Source organism: Equus quagga, chromosome 2, assembly GCF_021613505.1.
Source record: "Equus quagga isolate Etosha38 chromosome 2, UCLA_HA_Equagga_1.0, whole genome shotgun sequence".
Lineage (NCBI taxonomy): Eukaryota > Metazoa > Chordata > Mammalia > Perissodactyla > Equidae > Equus > Equus quagga.
Window position 1 is genome coordinate 171,122,753 of NC_060268.1, and position 16,940 is coordinate 171,139,692.

The window sequence follows — 16,940 nt, forward strand, 5'->3', positions numbered from 1 at the left end:
ATAATGCCTTCTACTCAGTCAGGACACTCTCATCTACATGAGACCCCTGAGCGGGCAGTCGCCGGCACTGGCACAGGCTGAAAAAGGGCTCTAACAGCTGGACTTCGGGTCAGAGGCTCCCGAATCAGACTCTAAGAGGCTGCTGCGGCAGCCCTCAGCATGAGCAGAGTGGTGAAATGTGCCTGCAGGGGTCCCTAAATGCTCTAAGGGCACATGGGCAAAGAACAATGAGGCAGAGGCTGCAGGGAAAGGCCTGTCTTGGGGACCGATGGGCAAGAATGTCTATACTACCTGCCTGTTCAAAGATAACATTTGTAATGCTTCAGACAAAACCACCAAACTGTGTAGTGGATACTCCCTGACGATGGACTTTTTAGAGGAAAGGTTCCTATACTATAAGTCTGTATTCAGCTATTAGGAATCTGAAATGAGATGCTATAGGTAAGCAGTATATGATTTTATCTGCAAAACCCAATAGGGGATATTAAATCAAAAAATATAAGATATTCCAATATTTGGTCTGGAAACCTTTTCATGATGAATTCTACAAGTACACACACTATCTCCTAAAATCTTGCTTTCTCTATACTGGCTTTTCTCATCTAAGTGGAAGCAAGATATGATTTTTGATCTCAAATAGCAACTAGTTACTCAATTATTCCAGAACAAACAATAAATATGCCACCATAAATTAGTAAAATTTTGTTACTAAGTCTAAAAATAATAAGATAATTATAATCATGCCCAATTTCCTATGTCCCTGAATTAATATTATCAACCCAGAAAAAGGTTCTATCAGACAGCTAGAAAACCTCCGCTGAAGGCGGAGGAAGGGAGCGAACTGATGAAAATCATGATAAGCAGTTCTGACCTCCATTGAGCATCAAGTAGGGAGGCACCAAAATGCCAACGGCCTACCAAAAAAGTCAGATCATCTAGCTGTGGTCTTACCAGCTTCTTATATGATTTCTCAGAGCCCCTTCTAGTAAGGTCTATGAAACACACATCTAATGAAAACTACTTCCCATGGCACCAATACTCTTTATCCTCAGTAGTTCATTCCATCTTTTAAGAAGTAATGGAGAAGAGGAGTAAAAACAAACAAACCATGTTCTCAGAAAGTTCAAAGTTATATTGTCTGGAGTTACAACCAGCTAATACAACCACACCATGTCTTCTTCTAAGAGCCATCTCATAATTTAAAGAATGATATAGCTGAGAGAGAGAGTTAAAAACATATTTCCAGGCAGAGTTGAATTTAAATCATCCTCCAAATACTACATTCTGTCCTTTTTTATTGTAATATTTTATCTGCAGGTACACAAAAATTAATCAATTGTTTTTATTATATGACTGTGAAACATTAACTCTACTGCCTCCAATAAAGAACCAATAATTACTTCCATAACGTTAAGATAAAGTCATTTGTAAGGACAATGTCAATTGAGACTTTCTTGCACTTATGATTAATCCATTATAAACAAATGCCAATCTTAAAAGCACAATTCCAACAACCAGAGGCACTCACAACTAGAATATATAACTATGTACTGGGGGGCTTTGGGGAGAAGGAGGAAAAAAAAGACAAGAAAAGATTGGCAACAGATGTTAGCTCGGGTGCCAATCTTTAAAAAAAAAAAAACACAATTCCAGAATAAGTGCAGTTACACTGAGCACAGATAAGTACAAGGAGCTCACTGGCTATGCTACACCAAATGGATAAAAGTAAAATTGATCTTCTACTGAAGGTCTATATAAATAAATAAAATCCCATCCTTTTTTCCCTGTATGTATGCTTACATTTCTCGCACTAATAACAGAATGCTCCACTTCATTTACTTCAATAGGATGAGCTCTTAAGAAAGAGACTGAAAAGATGTGATAATCAACTCGCAAATTTTATGCTTATTTTTTCTACTTCTATCAATTTCCTGACACAGTGAACATAAACAGGAAAATCTTTTCAGTAAATTGAGCAATTGAAGACTCAAGGGAAAACTCAAAGACTCAAATGTCTTGAAGAACTCTGGCAAGTTACATATATCCCATGTTGCTTTTGGTTTCCCATCTCTTCTTTGCTTCAAACCTAAAATGAAGAACACAAAAATCTCAATTTATTTCTAAATACTTTACTAAAGTAACATGTTTACTAAGTGCCAAAGTAAAATAAACTTAAAAATTTTTCACATACTCCATTGATTATGAAATAAACATCAAATAGGATGAAGAAATGCTCCATATTTACAATCTGATAAACATTCAGCAAAGATATAAAGAATAAAATGAGTAACAATTACACAAACCTGGATCCACAAAATGTATCACAGGATTTCTGTGAAAAGTTAGTAGAATTACTACTAAAAATCTTAAACTTACCCCCATGCAAGTTTCTTCTTTTTTCGAGCAACCTGTGAATTTTCAGCATCCTTTTTGGCTTTTACAAAGTTGTGGCAGGCAACTGCTTTGGCAATTTTTACACCAAGCTAAGAATTACAAAAGAGAAAAAGAAAAAAAAAGAAAATAAATATTCCAGCGAACACAAGAATTACAGTAATATAATACTTGAGAACACGTGGGTAAGAAAGCCATGTCTACAAATTAGACATTCTTATGCTCAGGTCCCCTGGAACAACCAAAGTATAACGAATGCAGAGATGTGGCCCATATTTCCCTTCCTTCCCACAGCCCCTTTTCCTAGTACCAACCTCCTGGATGGAAATCCTTCCCAAACTGAGGCCCCTCGAGGGTCCACAGGGTTGTGATGAAGATCTTCAAGCCATTTCAGCATTTCAGTAGGCGAACAGGAATTTAACCCTGATAAGGCTGCGCAGACTGACAGAGACATCAAGTTTCTTTGCTCTGGGCTAGAATTACAGCAACTCAGTATGGTCACACCAGCTATCTCCTGCTGATCAGAAGCTCTGATTGGCAGTCATAGATGTGATTAATAAAACATGGGCAAGCTAATTACTACTTCATAAACACACTTTGAATCATGGGCAACAGCTTTAATTCACTGACAGAAAAAAGAATCTAAGGGGTGCTAAGAGGTGAAGAGGCTGGGCGAGAGGAGCACGGTACCTATGGTTGCCTCTACTGGTCCCTCTGCTCGCACCCCTCCTTACAGCCATCTGCCCGAGTCCCATAAGGTCCAATCAAAACAAGGCTTCCTTCCTCACCCCCACCAAGTCTTCTCTAACTCCCCTAACACCTCTAACAGCCTTTGTTTCCGTATTTCTCCAGTCCTTCAGCTTCTCTGCCACAAGCTATAGTTACCATGCTCTGCTCCACCCAGCTCTCTTGCTGCACTGCTGTTCCTCAGCGAGTGTCTCCAAGACAGGTATGGTGATCTCCTTTTTGTGGGCTCTGATGTTAAAAATGCCCACCTATATGGATGGCTCAAAAGTATCTCTTAAGAACCCAAGTTAAAAACAAAGGGTAAAAATCACTTTCTGGTGTTTCTTAACTTTTCTACCCCTGTACTCAACATAATACATATTAGTGGAGAGCAGATGTGTGGAAGAGAAGAAAAGACCTGGAAGCCATGCTCTAGTCAACGTATTAAAGCCCAGGTTTTAGGGATCTGCTTGTCAACAGGGAGGCACAATGGGCGGCTAAGAGCTCATGTGTAAGGAGGGAGGCAGATTTAGGGACAGAGGCTTGGCATGCCTGACATTCCTTTCAGTTTACCTTGGAGAACAGTTTCCTTTGGGATGAAATACACAATGAGGCACTGAATGGGGTTTATAAATGAGAGCAAAAGAAGGTGTGATTTTTCAGTCCAGGAACTTTATCTACAAATAATGGAAGCAACCTGACAATTAAACGAAGGTGCTGAGTTAGTCCACCCCAACAGGAAAGCCACAGAAGAAAGGAAGAACAGTCGTGACTGGAGAGTCACCTTGAAAAAGCAGAGCAACCTCAGTCTTCTCAAAACTCAAACCAGTATTACCAGCACTACTGTCATCATCATCTTTTTGCACAAGGACAACATTCATTCAACAAATATTATGAGGGCACAGGTACATTATTTTGCCAGGCACTAGAGATACAGCACTGAACAAAACAGGCTTATTTTCACACTGGGGGGGTAGGGAGAAGCCGGGCTGATTACATGGGACTGCTTCCATACTGGTCTTGCTCTCTCGGTTCTCTTTTCATTTCCAGTTCTTTATCAGAGAAAAGGCTAAGAGAATCAAAGGGCTACCGCATCATCCTCTAAGGAGAAAAAGAAACTCTGGAGGGGTGGTGGCATAATTCATCATTAAGACGGATTTCCTACCCACTGAAAAACTATCCATTTGTCATAAATGTAAAAATCAGGTTAGCATCTGTCAGGTTAGGCTAGTCAAACTGCAGTATCAACAAATCCCCAGATCTCACTGGCCAAACTTTCATTTCTTTACTTAAAGTCAGCTGTGGATTGGCAGGGCTCTCCTCCATCTTGGGGCGCCAGCATCTCAACATGTGGCTTTCACGCTCGCTATGGCAGAGGAAGAGAGAGCTGGAGGGTCTCACACTGGCTCTTAAATGCTTTAGTCCAGAAGCGACACACGTCATTCCTGCTCACAGACCTCTGGTCAGAATTACTCACACAGTTCCACCTCAACGCGAGGCGGCTGGGAATACGGGGTCCAGTGGGCTACAAGGGGAGCAGTCAATCCACCTCATGAACTGTCTACTGTCATAAAACGCAGCTTGCCACCTGTGTTTAAGATGCATGCTAGGTCTCCCCACATCCATGTAAAATATTTAGTCTCCTCCCTGTCCCCCACCTCCAAAAGGTAAAACACAGAACTCTGTATTTTTCTATTTAACTATATTCCTACGTATTATATATGAAATGCAAATACAAATTTGAAATATGATCTGGTTCTGCCAAGTCCACCCCCTAGAGAAGTCCCACTCAGCTCGTGTATCTTATATTTAAATTGAGCCTATACTTTGAGTAGGAAACAAAAATGACTCGTACCATATTTGGTTAATGGTAATTATATATACCATTAACCACGTGATAAAATTATTTTCTATAACTGTTGTAAATTAAGATGTTGCTTACATTTTTAGCTTGTTGAAATTTCCCAGTACGGATTTTCTGGATTTGGGATAGACAAACCAAAAAGCACCTCAGTGTGTCTGGACACACGGGCATTTAATTTAAATTCGACTCTTCATCTCAACATGGTCACGTACTCTGAGAACGTGAAGCTTTTAGTTTTCTAGCAATGTTAAGGTCAAATCCAGCACAATCAGCATCACAGTAAAGATTTGGAGCACACGGTCCATGAGACATAGTATAAACTTGTTAAAAATTCTTCAAATACGAAACGTATTTACAGGAGAGGACTCCATCATTTTGTGGACTACATAAATATAATAAACGATAGGCAACACTTTCACAGACCCATTTGTATAAAAGGTACATCTCCTAACAGTGTTTTGCCTTGGGTTAGGTTAAGTGGAATGTTCTTCAGCTGATAAACATTAAACAAGCCTGGTCCACGTATTTTACAGAATGAATCTTTTAGCTTGGAATGATGATGAAAACTCATATCAATTTTGTGTCCTTCACACGCTTAAAATGAACGTGTTTCATTTATTTCTGTAAAGAAAGAAAAACGAATGGAAATATTTGGAAATATGAAAGGATAATAAGATCTCCTATGGAAGAGACAGTTGAGAAGAAACGCATTTTCCCAGGCAAGATGACTAACCCGAGTTTCAGAAGATAAAAGAATATCGTGCAATGTCTCAGTATTACAAACAAATAATATAGGCCGACAAGAATCCCCCTTTTGCTTCTGTAAAAAGAAAAATGCCTCTTCATGCCCAATGTAAACATCACAAAAAGCTTAGTCAATGGTTTTCATATTAAAAAACTGTTTCAGGTCATCAGATAACTATAGCAACACAATGTGGGAAGAAATTTTTTTAAATGAATAAAAATATATACAGAATTTCTTGTATGTGTAGCCAAAGTATCAGCATTTTCCATATAGAACATCCAATATTTTGCTGCATTTTAATTAAGGTGTCTAAACATTATCACAAAGAACTGCAAATTGGTCAGAGCAAGCAGTAAGGAAAATTAAGCTCTAAAGGCTTTTTATCACCATATTTCAGGAACCAAGGGTGTAAAATGTTCTAATTTGGGATATATTAAAAGCCATAAAAGGTCTTTCAAAAAGATTAATGGTACTTTGCTTGGATTTAAGATAAGGGCTTTAGCTGGTTGGAAAAGCTGGGCCCTGGCTGGACCCTTGAGGCATTCATCTTTACAGCCACTTGGAAGATTTGTAAAAGCGTCTGCATAACCTCAAGCAAATGCACGGCGACATTTTTTTAATTCCTTTCAATTTTACAGGTTTAGCATGTGTAAATCATATTGGGTTGTAAAATAGATATAATGGCACATCTTGTAACATAGTAGAGATTTTTAAAAGACAAACTTTCAAAATAAAGTTAGTTTTTCTTGCTAAACCTTGCCATTCTCAAGTTTGCTGATAATCATTTGAAGCATCTGATTCAAACAGCTTAATCTACCATAACTGTAAACTTCTGATCCATTTCATAAAATATTTTACTCATCTCAAAATTACTAGCTTGCAGCAGATTTATGAAGTTTTCCTCCCTTTTGAACACTTTCAAGGCACTTATTTAAAAATACCAATTATCATACTTTAACTTTGTATGGGATAATAGGTCTCCATGAAAAATATTTATGCTATTCTCTTTTGTTCTTTAATTAAATGAAAACAGATGTTTTCTGAAGTAAAGCGGAACCATTACGGGAGTACTTAAAGTGTTAAGGTCTTTAATTTTTATATCAGTTTGGTCGACAATTCCTGATTGTCTTTACTCAAGCTCAACATTAATGTCAAGCAAGTTACCTAGGAGACGAAAGAGATCAAAGAGACAAAAACCCCTCCAATGTCTGATTAATCAAGCCTGCAAACAGCTTATTTCTTTTAGCCTGCATGCAAGTATGAAAATGAGATTCTGGGAGCCGAACATTGTGCAGATTTGTTCATTCTTATCAGAACAAAGCCAGCGGCAGCTTATTTCATGGATCATTGGCACTGTCATCAGTGCTACACAGAACGGGTGACAGCTCCTCATTTTGAGGCTTGAACAAAATTAGCAAAAAGTCGGCACAAATTAGCCTCTCATCTTTTTGGTAATATGACATTATTCATTTACTTTTTATCCAATTTTTAATTTTTTCCTTGTCAGCTATCCCTTTCTAGTGTCTCTTGCAATGACATCATAAAATGCCTTCTTAAAAACAAGCAAAGAAACAGCCAAAGTTGAAATAACACGCAAAGTTCAAAAAGCAAATAAGAAAAAGGACTTCCAATGACTGGTAATGCTTTATTGTCTTATAACTTTCAAAACTTTGCACTAATATCAATAAACAGCTCAGAACACCATGCACTTAAGAGGTTTTATGAAGTGAGTAGTAAATTTCAATAAAGAATATGTGTTTCACTCAAATCACAATTTAATATGGTCTGTGCTATAGTAAATTCAGGACGTCTACATTTAGATCGGTATCTCTCTCTCCACCATCATACCTGAGATGCTGAAGCTCTGATGACAGCAAATAAGCTGTGCCATATCCAGTCATTTAAACTCTGATTTTAAATTTTCTGTTATAGGAATTAGCCTAATTTCACTGTCATCTTAAAATGCACATGCACAGGTTTGCACCTTTGTGCACTATATATATATGAGTGTGTGTACAACTGTACAAACATCTATTATTTATTTTTATACCTACAACTTCATATCAGTTACAGCCAAATGGTTTTTACTTCAATGCATAACCCAACAAATCCTGTTTTTAAAACACATCATAAAGATATACTGATATACACATATCACATATATCATATATATGTATATATATATGATACATGTGATTCACCTTGTAATTTATAAAAAACAATTTGTATTTGGTCCATGACATATGAGAAAATATACTTTGATTCATATACTCAACTTTGAGTTCATAATAAAATAGTTTATATAACATCTGTTTTAATGATGACTATTAAGGCTTCAAATTATAGGTAGATTATAGCATTCCAAAGGAGGGAGAAAAGATGTTATACTGTTGAAATTACTACTGGATATAGACATTTATATTCAAGCAACTTATTCCATTCATAAGGGAAGAAAAGCATTAAAAAATTAACCATAAGCTGTTAGATGCTTTACACAGTTCCCATAAGAAAGACAGTTTTTTTTTTAAGAACTGTAGTACTGTTTTCAGCAATTTCTTTATCTCTGTTCTTCTAAGTAAGAAAGCTTATTAACAAGCTTTGAACTTAAAATCACATTTACAATAATGTGCCATCAACAGTTTTATAAGCTAATTAGAAAAAGATTAATTAATGACTGGCTGCTAATAAAATGGCAATCATGAAGAAAGAAACCAAGGGTGCTAAGCTTCAACTACCACCAATTAAGAGCTAATTACAAACAAATTATATATGTGTTTTGCTGTGGGCTTTAATTTACTAAAATGGTTTTAATTAAAAGAGAAAACATGCTGATTAATTGAACTGCAGAAAAAATCTACAGTATAAACTGTGCTTTGTCTGTCTCTTTAATTAGACTTGTAACATCTGAAATCTTTTTTTAAGGTTTGTTAAAAGCACAGATAAACATAATTAAAAGAGAGCATAAGGAACGCCATTCTAGGTGATCACCCAATCACAGCCCAGAGGTTAAAAGAAAACATCCTCAATGCAATGAGATCTAGGTAAGCACACCTAAAAACCCATCACTCAGTACCATTTTTATTTTTCTCATGTTAAAACGCTCCAATTTCAAGGCTGTACACGGTTTTTTATAGGAATATACAAACCTTTAAACTCAGTGTAAAGGAATTCAACTAGGTCTTCCCTTACCTGGATACGTACAGCTTATTTTCCCCACATTGTGCTAATTGTTCATCTATATGAAATAACTGAATTACCTCTAAGAACTGAAGAGAACAAGGCTTCAAAGAATTAAAATCCCCATTTAAAAGCCCCTCGCACTATGTGCAGACTATGAAATGATGCACAGAGGAACATTTAAATTAAAAAACCACTGAGAAATGACCAAAGGTAATGAGAGTGAATCAGTTCTAGATGACCCTTAACAGACACACATACCCCTCCCATGGCAGAGCACGCCCAGCTTCCCCGGGTGCCTGATCAAGCTGCTGGCTAGGAAGAGCTCACTCCGTGAGGACCCCACTCTCCCATGGCCTCTATGCTTGCCCTTTGCTAATAAGTGAAATCTACCACAAAGAAAATGGTCCAAAACTCTACTGTCTAAGAGGAAAGGGAAAAAAAAGATAAAGAAAAAGAGACAGAAGGTAGAGCAGTCAAATTTCAAAGAGGGACATACTATATATTTTGCCAGAGAGTTTGCAGGCATTAGATGACTTTGTATGAAAAACTGTGTTCTTCATACACACCCCTGGTACTAGCAACAAAAATAATCTCCTTTTTATAAAAATAAAATGTCGAAATGCAGATATTTAATTTAAAATTTTTAATATAAAATGAGTAATATTTAATCCATTTTTACTTTACCCAATCTTCAGTGGCTAGAAATCACAATAACTAAGAAAATACAAAGTATCTGCCATCCTTTGGAGGGTCACAGGTTCCAATGATAAATACCTAGTTGGAATATACATTCAGCTTCATATCTCAATAAATTGTTTTACCTTGGAACCATAACTGTTAAGGTATTTCTACCCAATGAAAGTGGTTATGAAAATGGGAAGAAAATAATTTTGCTCTCGATTACAGAATAAAGGATTTAGAACCACAAGATCTGCTTCACTGTAAAATGTCTCTCAATCCAGCTTTTGTGTGTGTGATGCAAATACCTTTCCTAAAATATTACAGCTTTGAAAATAGCACTGATGAGAAGTAACTTTAAACTTACAAGTTTGGCAGCATCTCTATTTCAAAAATGTAAACAAATGTTTCATTTTTGAACCCTAGATAGGATAATGCTCCAGGTACTTTGATAGGTAACTCTGTCAAAATTCTATTATTTGAGGAGGTTTTTTTGGGGGGGGGGGGGGGGGGGGGGGGGGGGGGGGGGACAGGTAATTCAAGCTCTTATCCCATCAAGACAACATGGCATGTACATCGACATAAAACTAGTAACTGAAATGAAAAGCGTGAAGTGCAGCCAGAATCCTCTCAGGGAACCTGCAGCCTAACAATACAGTGTATGGGGAAACTGTGACTGCTGGAGCGAGTGCTGTGGCATCCAAAGCATTTCTGAGAAAGAACCATTTCTGAGATGTTAACAAAATGCAGAAAGGATCTCCTCAAACGTATATACACCCCTCTTCATGAGAATGCCTGCAGATTTTCTAGTAAATTGCTCTAAAAATAGAGCTCAAGCTACAAATTAATAATCGGCCCAAATTTAGAGAGCATTTAGCTTATTTAGCTAGAAAAGAATACAACTCAATCAATTCAAACGTTAGTTCTTAAAATAGGCCATTCCTACCTTTGTTATTTAAATATTAACAAACTATTAATATTTCAACATTATTAACCTACCTATGTTTTAGAATCCAAAAATTTAAGTAGTCTATTTAACAAATTTAACAAAATTAAAATTAAATCCTGTTTAATTCATACTGCCAATGCAGTATTTATTTACAGCTATAAAAAGCATACTATTAAAATAAGATATAATTTTTTCTCATTTATACTTGTGATACCTTGGTTAGGTTTCAAATAAATACTGTGCTCAACAGCTTAGCGCTGGAGTCACTGCCTTAGACCTCCATTCATAAGTTCAAGCAAAAGAGCTTTAAAATATGAAACATTTTGTATCATTATCCCAAATTTAAGGGTTTTAGTCTTAGCAAAGACGGCAGCAGATTATAACCAAAATATCTCAGATGTGAATATTAATACCTTGCAAATTATAAAAGAACAACATGCCTACTCTTTCATGGTTATAATGTTATAACATGAAGCCTTGATGTTTTCAAGGAAAATAAGTTTAGTTGATGCTGCCAAAGCCCATCCTGTTGGAGTCAGTTACAGAAAAAGTAATCTATACACAGCACATAAGCTATACAAAGCTCCAACACAATTCACCGACAACCTCTCTTCCCCACTCATTTCTGTCCTGGCACTGTACAGGTGTAACTGAAATCAGCCTGAGCAATATATCTAGTTAATGTAGGTGTGACTCATTCAGTGGTAGAAACTCACCATTTGCTGCCAAACCAAGCTGGTTTGCATGTACACCAGGCTAATATGAATATGCTGAGAGAAAAATTCTCTTTCCAAAGTATGAGATTCAACCTAAGCACTGCCTACTTAATCAAATCTAGGTTTTAGCACTTAATTTTAAAACAGTTGTTTCTACTGATTACTATAAATTGGTATGATCTGGATTGTAACAAAGATAACGTGTCAGAAAAGACTAGTGCCTAAGGATGATATTTTCAAGGATCACCATCAATGAATGGAATGTACTTCCAACTCAAGCCAGAGGTTAACAAGTCACAAATATGCTCAAATATTTGTGTGTGTGTGTGTGTGTGTATATGCATATATATATAGACATAATAGTTTTTACAAAACAACTTTTTTTTCAAATTAGAACAGTTTCGAGTACCACAAAAACTCAAGTATGTTTTTCCACTTCATCTGTCCTCCAGGATTGTTAACAACAAAGAAGTATTTAATCAACAAGAGGGACAGTCCCAAAGCAACCATATTACTACATGGCAAAAACCAAAGATGACAGCACAATCTAGGCTTCAAACATGTGAACCTGAGCCATCCCCCAAACCAGATTATAAACATCCCTAATGTCATTGCTAATTTGAAGGAATGTGACTCTGGAAACATACGTGCCTGCAGTGTCACAATGATGTGCACTGACAGCCTTTTTTGGGCACACCGTTTTTTTTTAGGAACTGTTTTCAAGGCCCATTCTCAGACATGGTTCTACTTTTGGCTTCATTTTTCTCAACACTGATGCTGCCCTATTGGTTTCACAGGCTTATAAATGTTAAACATCAAAAATTAGTTTCACTTATTATGTTTGGAAAAGGCTTTAAGAAGTCTGAGATCTGTGCCTCTGAGCGAAGGCTTTATCAGCAGGTCGCAGTCACTGCTTCTCAAAAAAAGAAAACGATACTGATTAGAAACCAATATACCTGATTTCCAAGAGGACACCTACCATGCACGTATACATTATTTCATAGAGAGTTTCTGCTCCAAACTCACAATTACTTACTTCTCAAAATCCCATCTCTCATATCCACAGTGACTGGCACCAAGGGGATAAATATGAAAAATTAAATCTCAAACTAAACTATTTATTCAAGAATTCCATCTTGATTACTTTAGTTATTCTTCACAGCTGCTTAATTAACAGGGCATCAGTATCTTTCCAATGTCTGTGCCTGAAGAGCAAATACTTTCCAGATGTTTTTCCACATATATAACAAAAAAAAAAAATAGGGCCCAAATTATTGTTTTCTCTTTTAATCAGAATTCTTTAACCCCACACTAAATGAGTTTAATTTATTTTACTAGAACAAAGCATTATATTTGTATGGGAGTAAAAAGAACACTTGAGAAAAATGTTTACTGTCCTTACTGCTTAAAACATCACATATTTCAAAGCAATCTCATTTGTCATAAAGTGTGACAGGAAATAACTTTTAAAATGAAAAATACCTAGTCAATATTATGCAATTCCCATTTCTAAGACAGCAGTATGACAAAACAAAACACAAAACCAAAACCTAACATCCTCAAGTGCACAGGTCTGAGGCCCCTGCGGCACTACTTCTGTACATTCTGACAGGCAGCTGCAAACGGCAGGGAAAGGAAAGCCCCCAAGTGAACACTGGTGAGGAAGACAAGGTGGGTGTTAATAAGCAACCGCTGGTGGACACAAGGCCACTGGTAACCCCATCCCCTCCCAGGGCATCAACCGTCCAGGTTTACTGAGATATTGAACATGGATACATAGAAGATTCTATAATCCAATACCTCATCTAAGCCAAATTTTAGATTTGGTTTGCCAGGTGAAGACGAAAAGTACAATCAAATAATACTTTAAAAATCTAAAGTCATTTGACAGCCACCATAATAATAATTGCCCCAAGCAGAAAAAGAATCAGCAATAGATGTTAAAACTAGTGAGTAAAGTATAATAAAAACCAGAATATTTACAGTCTCAAATCATCTCCCATCTCTCTAAGCGATACTTATTAATGACGTGGGAACAACAGTAATATTATAAAGAGAAACTGGAGACACACCGACTTAACCAAACAATCAAACCAACATCATCCATAAATGAGACGGACACATACCACGTTCCCCGTGCTAGCTTGCACTAAGGACACAGCATCACTTCTGTGATATTCCTGCCAAGAATGCAGAACCTGAGTCTAACCGCGAGGAAACAGACAACCAAACTGAGGGACATCCTACAAAATGTCCGGCCTCCACTCTTCAAAAACACTGAGGTCCTGAGAAACAAAGACAGACTGAGGAACTATTCCAGATTAAAGAAGACTAAAGAGACATGACAACAAAACGCGACGTCCTAGACCAGGAAAAAGGACATTTTCTTTTGCTATAAAAGCAATTAATGAGACATTTAGCAAATCTAAATAAGGTATAGAAATAATGCTAAAGCAAATGTTAAACGTTAACATTTTGAGTATCTGGGTGAAGGGTATAAATAGGAAATCTTTCTATAAATTTTCCAACTTTCTGAAAGTCTGAAATTATTTCAAAACGAAAGATCTTTTAAAAAAAATAAAATGTGCTCTACTCTTAAAATTTGAGCATTACTAACTACCCTCAAAGGAACACAGAACCAGCAGTAAAGAAAACGCTTCCCCTTGCCTCAGGCGGGGGTGCTACTAAACAGACAAAGACAAGAAGGATCATGTGGAGTGCACATTTCAACAGCAGACTAGGCTCTGCGCTCTTCCTCCTTCCGTCAGCAAGGCAAAGATCTGAGGAGGCTTACTGACCTGGGGTCTCTTGGCGAGTCACAGTTACCATGTTATTTGGGAGAGATCACAAAATGCACAACTCTTGGGTCTTCCAAAAGGAAGACTGGACAAGCAATGACAATGGGACACCAGTTTGTTGAGTCCTATGATCCCTGAGAGAGCAGTAAATACACAGAAGTCCATAGCGTTTCTGAAAACAACCAGGCAGCAACACCGTAAGGCCCTGCTGGTTTTTATTACATGTCTATCTTTAGCTTTACTGGAACTATCTAGTCAACTCAGAGACCAGCCGTGTGCTGATGGGTGCAGGCATCTGCTGGAGAGCAAACAGTAACAAAGACCCAGAATTTTTAAAGGGATTCAAGAGACATGTGCTCCAACATGTGGCACAACATGTATTTAAGTATCAGTTCTCTAAAGTTTTGCTCCTGACTCAAATGAGGCAGATATTCACAGCAGGCTGCCAAAATCTTCCACACTCCCTATTTAAGTGTGACCCAGACTGGTGTTGCTGCCTTATGAGCCTTTCAGTCCCTGAAAGCCCACTTACACCTTGAGCTACTCATTACCCCCATCACGTCCTACCGTGCCTACCCTCCCCATCCTTGCAGCCATATCTACCCACTGGATCCGTCCCCACCATTCTCTGACATTTCCTAGTCAACTTCCCAAAATTTGGAGATAAGATATATTCCCGGTGTAATTTACTATATTGTATATATTTGCAGGCTGGCCAAGAAACTTAACCACTACTTCTAATGGCACTTCTATTAAAAGGTAAGTTCCAAGAGCCAAAACAGTCTACTTACTAGCAAACAGTTGGTGCTATGTTTGTTGAATAGAATTTTAAAGATGAGCTTTAGCACACAGCTGATTTGTAGGGATAAGGGCCCAGATAGCTATCAAACTGAAGAAGCCACTATAATAATCAACAACTAACGCTGACATCCTACTGAGTTTGCGGCACCATTCAACAGACTGTCAAATTCATTTTATTAAAATGTAACACTTGTATCTTTCTATCTGAAAATACTGTAATAAAATGCTATTACAATCAACCCTCCGTATTTGCAGATTCCTCATCTGCAGATTCAACCAACCATGATCGAAAGGCCTTTGATGGTTGAGTCTGTACTGAACATCAACAGACTTTTTTTCTTGTCGTTATTCCCTAAACAATACAGTATAACAACTATCTGCATAGCATTTACATTATATTAGGTATTATAAGTACCCAAGATGATTTAAAGTATACGGGAGGATGTGCATAGGTTAAATACAAATACTATGCCATTTTATATAAGGGACTTGAGCATCTGCAGATTTTGCTATCTGCTGGAGGTCCTGAAACCAATCCCCTGTGGATACCGAGGGACGACCATATATTCCATGAATGCTATAATCAATGAAATCAAAATACAGCTACTTTAAAGACGAAAGAGAGGAAATAAACTGAAAGCACAAGAAGTATCATAGAAAGGGAAGAATGAATCTTACAAGAAAAAAGCAAACACTAAATTTTTTTTTAATATTTACTTTATTTTTTGAAAAGGCCACCTACTTGCCATTTATGATACTTCTTGCCTATGTCCCAAACTCAAGCCCATAGCTTTATAATTTTCTTTAAATTAACCATTAATAAATACCCATATATATACGTATACACACACATTATACACAGAAGTATTTAATGTGACAACTGATTTTAAAAGGGTTAAGGAAAAAAAAAAAGATAATGTCTGAATCCCTAAGCCTCATTTCTGGACTTCTCTTTCCTCTACATAAATACATAAACCTCACCAGATACTTACAGCCAGCAGCCAAAACTAGAAAACAAACAAATAGCCATCAATGGTAGATCTTTTGATATCTATATCTGATGATGGAAGAGTGGAACAGTATTTCCACAGAAGGATTTACTGAAATAATAATTTCATCACTAGTCTCAGATTAGAAAAAACGCTCACCTGCAGGTGAGTAGGAAGAGTGTGCGTGGCCAACAGTTTACAGAGATGACCAATGATGCTCTCCACGTAATCAAACACCATGAGGAGTTATAGTTTAAGAACAAGGTCAAGGAGATAGGGATACGCTAAAAAGGAAAGCCACAGGAGAGCTTTCTTGCTAGAAAGGACAAAAAAGAACTACAAAACAACAACAGAACATACGCCAGTATGAGCTCTTTATGTGTGACTTTTCCTAGTGACAAAAGAGATCAAATATCTGAATAGTGAACTTACTCATGATTATAAAAGAATGTACATTCATTTGACAAAATTTGGAAATACAGAAAATGTGCCATCAGTGTGACTCACCTCTCGAGTAGCTAGCTGGTTGCTGAGCTCCTCCGCCTTCTCAATGTCCCACTCTTCCACAGCCTGGTCTACGCTCTTTTCAAGGCCTGACTAGAAAGAAGAGAACCCTAAACCTTAAAGGCAGGAAAGAAGAGCAAACATTTGCTAGCAAAGACTATGTCTCAAGACGTCACCAAACACACTGCCCACTTAGACCACTGAATTCTCACCGTGACCTCACATCATTTACTGACGAGGAGAAGGTGGCTCAGAGACATTAAATGGCTTATCCAAGGTCATATAACTTCTTAAATTAAGGAAAAAAAGAGATGCAAATCCAGATTTTTGTGACTCCAAGGCCTAAGCTTCCTCTTAATAACAATAATAATAGTAGGAAATTATGGCTGCTTATTATGTGGTATACCCTGGGCCTAGTGCTATAAGAAAGCTCATTTAATCTTTAGAACAACTCCATGAAACAATACAGTTATCCTGTTTGGAAGAAGAGGAAACAGAGGCTTAGCTTCAACAACTTGGCCAAGGTCACAGAGTCCCTAAGTGGTGAGGACATTGCAGGAATCCAGGTTTGCGGAGAGCCTGTATTCTCAACCATGATC

General features: G+C 37.3%; 1 protein-coding gene across 3 annotated transcripts in view; it reads right to left on the minus strand.

The window, feature by feature from the left end:
- Window positions 1-1,278: 1,278 nt before the first annotated feature.
- FAM204A (family with sequence similarity 204 member A) overlaps window positions 1,279-16,940 on the minus strand; it is a 33,163-nt gene continuing 17,501 nt past the window's right edge. For 2 of the 3 annotated variants that reach the window (XM_046653529.1, XM_046653527.1), the window contains exons 6-8: window positions 16,345-16,434; window positions 2,377-2,483; window positions 1,279-2,086 (exon numbers count right to left, since the gene is read on the minus strand). In XM_046653529.1, coding sequence (XP_046509485.1) covers window positions 2,035-2,086; window positions 2,377-2,483; window positions 16,345-16,434 — 249 coding nt within the window. In that variant the 3' untranslated portion in view covers window positions 1,279-2,034. The remainder of the gene's footprint in view (window positions 2,087-2,376; window positions 2,484-16,344; window positions 16,435-16,940) is intronic. The other variant, XM_046653530.1, reaches the window with a different exon arrangement.